Genomic DNA, 9,081 nt, shown 5'->3' on the forward strand with positions numbered 1-9,081 from the left:
TTTATCTGCCCTAGCAGCAATTTTACCCCAGTTGGCTTCAAAATTGGCTCGATATAGGTCCTATTAGAACATGCACCGAGGGACCAATAATGGAACGTCTAGATTTTGTAAAATTGGTCCCAGAATGGCCTATATAGGGCACACATTGGCCAATATGGAATCTACATTGGCTAAATAATGGATTTAAAATATCGGGTGAACCTGACAATTCTATATAGGACCAATATTGATTGTAAAGTGGCTGTAAAATATCGAGTGAATCGGAAAATTCTACATAGGGCCAATATAGGAAAAAAAAGGCCTTTTGAACCCTTACTGAGCCAAGATTCATGAATATTGATTGGCCCAATGAGGGCCCAAGTTATTTTGCTGCTAGTGTGGTTTATCCTCGCTTTATCTGGTTTTATCTGGATTGCTTTATCCTATATTTATTTATTACTTCACTGCTGATATAGAGCGTCTTTATCTATTGCTGAATAATACAGAATGACGCTCGCTGAAAACCAGAATATTTTTAACCAGATTAACATAAATTTTTAAGCCAATAAAAAATTTTCGTATGACAAATTCACCTCTAGAAACAAACGTATCAAATATTTTGAATGGAAAATAACGTATAACTACAGAAATATATTACCTGCACCCGCGTGAAATACAGTAGGAAGTATCTGAAATAGTTTTCCAGTTAACATTCCAAACATTCTTACGACTCCAATCTACATACTTTTTCATTCAAAAATTTGTTCGGGTACGAAGTTTTCCTGTGCCTATATCTACAGATTACGATTGATATTGTAAACTAAAATAGCATATTTGAACGATTTGGAAAGCTTTTGAAAATTGATGGAAAAAAGCCACCAAATCCTGCCTAAAAAATAGTTGCAAATTAAAAAAAAAATATAATTAGATGCTAAAACCAACGAAATAAAGTTCTAGAATGAAAGCAAAAAGGAATAACAGAACTTTAATGAGACAGCTTTTAAAATATTTTTATATTTTCAAGTCTATAACAAACCTGTTAAGAGTTTGTTATAGACTTGTTATATATTTTATTTCTTATTGAATTCAATAGAAGTTTTTTTTTTCTTGCGCGGATTAGGCAAAAGTAGCTATGAAATCTCTTCGCTATGAAATTTCTGATGACTGAAAAAGTCAATGAAATGTATATTTTTGAAGCATGTGTTGCTTTATTAATCCTGCAGTAGGCTCTACTGTCATTGTGTTAAATAGGTGCTGTTGTAAGAGATGCCTAATTATTTCGACCAGGGGTTTCCAACTTACATGAGACCGGGGGCCACAATTAAAAACACAATTCAAATGGCGGGCCGCAACTTTATCAAAATTTTATGTAGGACTCTTTAATGTTTGAAGAAACATTAAATATTACCGTCACATTTTTACCAAGTTGTACAAAACAAAAGTATTGAATTACAAATTAAAATAAGAAGTAGATTTNAATAAATTTCAGAAAATTATAAAATATTTATGATTTTGCTAAGCGTTTAAAGCTAAATTTAATTTGACTGTCAAAAAATATATACATAAATAAATAAATAAAATGAAGTACATCGGGGACATTCTCTTTGCGTCCACTAATGGACCAGCATAAGATTTTCACCAATTAAGTTGCGTTTGAATTTTGTTTTTTACTGAAATTACTTTAAAGTAGAACTCGTAATAACTCAGAGGACAAGGAAACTCTTGGATCAAAGCAATGTGACAAATTAGATTTTGTGGTGCACTTTTCAAAGGAACTAACTCGCATCGGCGTTACAGAGAGAGGAAAACCACAAAAACCTCTAATCTTTACTCCGAATCTAGGAAGGAGGTTCTAATCAATGATTTGTCAACCACTAAGGATCTCTGACGTTAGTACTGTGGTCGGTGCGAGCCGAGAGCAGAATTCGTATCGAACAGCCATCGCGAGGATTCGAGCCTAGATAACTTCTTTGGAAGAGGAGCCTTCCTTCTGAGCTGCTCTATATAGAGGTATTTTGTAAGGAACGCCCTCGATTTCTGAGATTTCAATAGTAGTTTTGTCTTCTCTTTATCTGCCCTAGCGGCAATTTTACCCCAGTCGGCTTCAAAATTATCTCGATATAGGTCCTATAAGAACATGCACCGAGGGACCAATATTTGTCTAGATTTCGTAATATTCGTCCCAGAATGGCCTATATAGGGCACACATTGGCCAATATAGAACCTACATTGGCTAAATAATGGATTTAAAATATCGGGTGAACCTGGCAATTCTATATAGGAACAATATTGATTGTAAAGTGGCTGTAAAATATCGTGTGAATCGGAAAATTCTACATAGGGCCAATATCGGAAAAATAAAGGCCCTTTGAACCCTTACTGAGCCAAGATTCATGAATATTGGCCCAAGTTATTTTGCTGCTAGTGTGGTTTATCATCGCTTTATCTGGTTTTATTTGGATTGCTTTATCCGATATTTATTTATTGGTTCACTGTTGATGTAGAGCGTCTTTATCTATTGCTGAATAATACAGAATGAGGCTCGTTGAAAACCAAAATATTTTTAACCAGATTAACATAGATTTTTAAACCAATAAGAAATTTTCATAGACAAATTTACCTCTAGAAACTAATTTATCAAATATTTTGAATGGAAAATTACGTATAACTACAGAAATATATTACCGGCACCCGCGAGAAATATAGTATATATATATACTATATATTATATACTATATAGTATATATATATTAATTATAGCGGAGAGCTAGAATTATAGCGGAATTCTTTTCCGCTAGAATTATAGCGGAAAAGAATCGCAGAACTTTAATGAGACAGCTTTTAAAATATTTTTATTTTTTCAAGTCAATAACAAACCTGTTAAGAGTTATATATTAGATTTTTTATTTGATTCAATAGAAGTTTTTTTTTTTTTTTTCGTTTTTAATTTTTTTTTTCTGCATACGGATTATGCAAAAGTAGAGATAGTTTTCAAAATCTCCACGCAATGAAATCTCTGATGGCTGAAAAAAATTACATTTACATTTTTGAAGCCAGTGTTGCTTTATTAATTGTGCAGTAGGTTCAACTGTCATTGAGTTAAATAGGTAGCAATAGGTGCTGCTGTAAAAGATGCCTAATTATTTAGACAAACAAGCAATAAATAAAAAAAAAACTATTTCTTAAAAGTTGTGAGATGCTCAAAACTCTTTTATAAAATCATTTTCAAACTGTTTTGTTTCATATGAATAATTTAATCGTTAAAAAAATTTACATGAGAAGAATTACAATTTTATGAGAAGGTGTTTTACATCTGTGCTACTAAATTTTACAGTTAAAAAAAAAAGCCCCAAGAAAGAAAACTTTCTATTTCTGGAGACGAAATTATTTATTCCATTTTTATTAAGTATTTAGTCTGAAGAAAATTGAATCACAAAATTCGATTTAGTAAAAATTCTCCAAATCTCACCTGTCAATGAATATGAAACAAAAACCAATTGCTTCTTAACAACAAGAAAAAAAAAGCAAAACTTTAGTTTAAGTACCTAATAACGAATATGAAAATTAAAAAAGTAGGTCTCTAAGTACCTTTTCGCGTTGTACTTTGCATTGTGTATGTATTTTACATTTAAAATTTTTCACATTTTACGTATTTTATTTCAATTGTAAATAATATTTATGAAAAAAATGCTTATATTTTTAAATTCTCTTCTCTAAAATAATATTTAAATAAATATTTGTAAGCTTATTTATCTCGAATCATAATAAAATGTCTTGAGACTTTTGAACCCCTTCTTACTCGTTGAAAACAAAACTTAACAAAAAAGAGATGGCGTAACTTGGTTGCTATGGCAATGATCCCAATTATTATGAAGTTGAGTTGTATCAAAATAAAATATTGTCAATATTTTTTCACTAAATCATTTTCTTTGCTCAAAACTATAGGTAAATTATTCATAAATATATAAGTACAAATTTTCTTATGGCATAAAATTTTTTTAAAATACAATCAGTGAAAGGTGGAATAGAATAAAATCGTTTGAACTTTTCGAACTAAAACTGGTTACGAGAGTAGTAGGAAGAAGAAAGGGGGATGTGATGGTGGATGTGTTTCTTGTCATTACAGACCAAATCAAAACAAATAGTTTATTTATCTCATGATGAATTTAGGACCTAATAATCCTTACGGCAATTCGTTGCTGTTTGCTGGATTTAATCAAGACCAAGGTAACTTTGATAGCTTTCTTAATAAAATGAAATTGTTTATATGTTTTTGACAATAAACTAAAGTTCGCAGTTAGGTGCTAAATCTAATAACAAAGTGTTCTAATTTGTTCATTAGCGTCTTAATGACATTTTCTGATTCATTGAGTATTTTTAAAAACTCATTAGTTTATTATTTGAGTAAGGCAGTTTTGATATTTTTTATGAACAATTTTAATTTTACTTGTTGCAATGTATTTCTGTATAGTAAAATTATTTATTAGTACAATATCGCAACAAGAAAAATATTATTTATATTATAATAACCCTTTAAACTATGTATACCATTAGTAAAAATAATTCTATCTATTATGAAGACACTTAAAATAGGGACGATCTAATCTTTTTTTTTTAATAAAATAGTTAATTTAAAATAAACATTTTCAGCTCATATTCATCCATATATCATTTATTTTAAAAGGTTATTATTTAAAATTAAGCATTACATTGCTTAAAAAAATATACCAATTCAGCATTGATGCTTACTGGATATTAAATTTGGTTTTTAAAAAAAGAAATTTTTTTTAAAATATAAACGTAAAAATTATCAATTTCACCATCTTAAAAGAAAACATTTGATTAGACATGTACAAGAATTTTATTTAAAATTTTGTTATTTGAATTTCTTTTGTTTTTATATGTAAGAACTTATTTTGAAATATTAATAAACAGTTTGGTATAAAAATGTCATATGTAATAAATGTGACTTATCACAACATTGGACTAAGCTCTAAATAGTAATTACCAAGCTCTTAATATTCGGAACTATTTTTTTATTAATGGAATGATATTCTATTGCAATTTAGTTGCCATGTTTATTAAGTTCTATTTCTTGACACAAGCTTTAAAATTTATATGACTTTCAGAAGCAAGAATTTTGAAAACTTATAAACAATATTTTTAAAACAGAAAAATAAAGCAATTATTTATTCAAAGAATAAATACATGGAATAGCTGAAAAGATTGTCACATTCAATTTAGGAACTATATAAAATAAAAGTACAAAATCTTATCATTTTTGTATTTAGATATAAAACCTGCAATTAATTTATTCGACATTTCAAACAAAAATTTATTAGACTGAGACAATAAACATTTTACCAGAATTCATGTACCTACACTTGTCAAACTTAACACCTTTGAACTTGAACATTAAAATAGTTGCAAGATTAATGGAATGAAATTTAAGCAGATAAATTTATCAAATTTCTGAAATTTTATAAATACACAGAAATATCTTATTGCTTACAATGAAATAGCAGTCTTTATACCAATTGAAGCTGTCTTGAACAATTTGGTAGTATGATGGCCTTTCATATAGCGTATCAGACATTATATACTGTTCACCTCCATCCCCGTGGCAGAGTCGTGGCGACATTGTCGCAGAACTTTGCCAAGTTCTTGCAAAAAGATTTTTCTTTCGGGAAGTAAAAAAAAAAAAATTTCTGCAGAAATTTTAGAAATAACTTTATACTTTATCATATTTTTAGATGCCTTTCTCGCGTATCCAAGTGGAAAAAAAATTTGTGTGTTTTTACTATTCTCATTTGAGAATAATGAAAAGTAAAGAATATTGAAGTAAAAAACTTGTTTTTCTTTTCTGCAGAATATTTCATGATAATTTTTTTATGCAGATATTACTATTGATTTCAAAAAATTTATAAAATCCGATATTTTTAATGCAATATTATTTATGACAACAGTTGAATCTCGAAATAAAAGCACATATTTAGTAACCTTTTTTTGAAGAGTCCAATTTGCGTGATTTCGTCGTTTATCTTCTTTTTTTTATAGTTACTGCTACAGATTTCAAGTTTTTTTTTTAATATGATAATTATTTACAAAATGCGAAAAAGGAAATAATCAGTGTGTTTTCCTCCTACAAAATGCGAGAATATCGCCCATGATATTAGAATTAAAAAAATTATTACATATTTAATTAAAAAATTATTTTATTCGATCCGAAAAGTTATTTTGAAGTTGACGCTTTTGTTACTTTAATTTAGTAACATGTATATTTGTTATTTTTAAAAGTATCTTGCTGAAAGATATTAGTATTAGAGAGGTATGTCGAAAAAGCCGGAAAAAATTCTGGAACAGGGACCTCAAAATAACTTAACAGAATAGGTCCCAACTAAGAAAATTAGAAACTCTATTTAAAATTTTCTTAATTTGGGAAGTTTAATAAGTTTTTGATTAGCTTTTCACATTAATTACTTTTTGAAGTAACTTCGTTGAGGATATCATAACCGCTAAAATTATTTGTTTATGCTGTTTTTATTATGTAACAATTATATAAAAAATTCTTCATGTTTATTTTATTTTAAAGGATGTTTTGCTTGTGGAATGGAAAATGGATTCCGTGTCTATAATTGTGATCCACTGAAGGAAAAAGAGAAGCGGGGTATAAAAACATCTATTTTTTAAAGAAAAAATATTTCTATTTGATGTTTTATATCTAATTTTTTTTTTAAATTATAATCATCACTTATTATGTATACAATTTTTATTTTTTTTGTTGAAAATTTTATAAATTTCTAGACTTCTCCGATGGTGGAATAGGTTATGTTGAGATGCTTTTTAGGTGCAATTACTTAGCTCTTGTAGGTGGTGGAAAAAAGCCTAAATATCCACCTAATAAAGGTAGGTCTAGTCTTGATATTATTAAATTTTTGATTTGAAACAAACATTAAACATATAAACATTTTTAACTTGAAATTGTTTGTTAAACATCTGTTGTCAAGTTTAACTCTTGTTGTACAATGTATAACTTTAGTGTTACTCTCTTTTTTTCACATTTAAACTATTTAAAGAAAAAAATACTTAAGACTGTTTGATGTTACGACTTCAAAATGTGTTATAATTTACTAGTAAACCATCCAACAAATTTTGAGAGTATTTTTTTTTTCATTGTTGGTTAATTTCTATGTGAAGTATTAAGACCCTTCATTATTGTATTGATATTCTCGAATGCTGGTTTTTAAGTGAAATCTATTATTTAAAAGTATAATATTATTTTTCTTCTGCTGTATATTTTTTATTGAAATTTTGCTATGAAAGGTTAAATTTTGAAATTTGTCTTAAAGCAGGTACTGTTTAATTGAAATCTAATTTTAAATTGAACAGTAAATTTAATTTTATTTGACTCAAGAGATGCATGCATACGCCAATTTGTTTCGTAGTTAAGCATTATTAATTGTTGATAATGGTCATTTATAAGTTAAGCATTACTAATGGTTGATCATGGTCATTTATAAGTTAGGCATTACTAATGGTTGAGTACAACTGTTGAACTTTATAATTATTCTGAAATTTAAATTGCTTTTCAACTAAAATTCATTTAAAATAAATAAATCTTTTGAAATTATTATAAATTTTTTGTAACTCATTTTTCTAGTCATGGTTTGGGATGATTCACAAGAAAGACAAGTAATAGAACTTGATTTTACATCTGATGTAAAAGCAGTTAAACTAAGAAGAGACAGGTAAATGTTTCAAAGTTTTATTTCTATCTCAGTGTTTTTAAAACATTTCAGTTGTACATTGCTGTTAATTTTTAACATTTAGGAATCAATGTTTATATCTTATTATTTTTAGCATATATTTTCAGTTAATGTTTAATCCTTATAAAAAAGATATTGCTAAAAAATTTGACTGACTTTTCTTAACCATTTAGACCAGTGGTTCCCATGAGCCCCAAACAGCATGTTGCCTGGCAATGGACACTAGTCAAGTCAGTTTGCTCACTATTTTTAATACATTTATGACAAATAAACTAATGCAGAGCCGTAGGGGTTCTGGGGATAAAGCACTTGACTCTCAGTGAGATAACCCAGGTTCGAATCCAAGCGATGACTTTTAGATTAGACGACGGATCATGGGCTACAGTCCCCTCGCCATCAGGTTAACATTTGGAGCTTTTCGTGGTTTTCCTCTCCATGTTACGCAAATGCAGGTTAGTTCTATCAAAGAGTCCTCCATAAAAGCAAATTTCTCCCAATACTTGATACAGAAATTCCCTTGTCTTCTGGATTAGGTTTAAAATTACAACGCTATGGAATTGAACACTGGTAGTCTTAAGCTCAAAATTGTGTCGGCTGTTCATTGATGGTTATAAATAAAGTAAATGAGTATGATAAAACTATTTTTTTTTTTTTTTTTAAATTACTTTTTAATTCTTCTTGTACAAATTCTTTTATTAATTACTGATATGTGTTTATTTTAAAGTATGTTTGTCTGACATGTTTTTTAAAGTATTTTACATTGATCCTTTTTAAACATTTGAAAATTTGTTTNGTGTGCGGCGTTTACCATGATTTTTTTCCTTTTAAGTCTCATTATCACAAGTGCGGCGTTTACGATAGGTGCGGCGTTTCTTCCATAAATTACGGTATGTTTGTCTGACATGTTTTTTAAAGTATTTTACATTGATCCTTTTTAAACATTTGAAAATTTGTTTTTTTTTAAATAAAGATTTTATGAATATAATCAGTATTCAAATGAGCATTTGTTGATAAAGGTAATTTATTGACTAGTTATTTTTAAAAATTTTAATTAAATTTCTCCTTTTTCATATACTTAAAAACAAACTTTTGGTATTTTAGTTTGTTTATTATAATGAACCATCATAATTGAGCTAAATCAATTAATAATAAACAGTTTTACTAAGAAATTGAAATGAAAATAATTATCTCTGAGTGTTAATTTCTGCATTTTGTGCATTGGAAGTTAACAAACTAAGGGAAAGTGTATGTTCTAAAATTGAAAGTTGAAGACTGTTGTTATCCATAGAAAACTAGGTTATATATATATATATATATATACATATATATATATATA

General features: G+C 28.1%; 1 protein-coding gene across 1 annotated transcript in view; it reads left to right on the forward strand.

Annotated features, from left to right (window-relative positions):
* Positions 1 to 4,046: 4,046 nt before the first annotated feature.
* Positions 4,047 to 9,081, forward strand: part of LOC107438097 (WD repeat domain phosphoinositide-interacting protein 3) — a 23,304-nt gene continuing 18,269 nt past the window's right edge. The window contains exons 1-4 of the mRNA XM_043048729.2: positions 4,047 to 4,206; positions 6,572 to 6,646; positions 6,784 to 6,885; positions 7,640 to 7,727. Of these exons, the coding sequence (XP_042904663.1) occupies positions 4,137 to 4,206; positions 6,572 to 6,646; positions 6,784 to 6,885; positions 7,640 to 7,727 (335 nt within the window). The 5' untranslated portion in view covers positions 4,047 to 4,136. The remainder of the gene's footprint in view (positions 4,207 to 6,571; positions 6,647 to 6,783; positions 6,886 to 7,639; positions 7,728 to 9,081) is intronic.

The sequence above is a fragment of the Parasteatoda tepidariorum genome, chromosome 2 (assembly GCF_043381705.1).
Source record: "Parasteatoda tepidariorum isolate YZ-2023 chromosome 2, CAS_Ptep_4.0, whole genome shotgun sequence".
Taxonomy (NCBI): domain Eukaryota; kingdom Metazoa; phylum Arthropoda; class Arachnida; order Araneae; family Theridiidae; genus Parasteatoda; species Parasteatoda tepidariorum.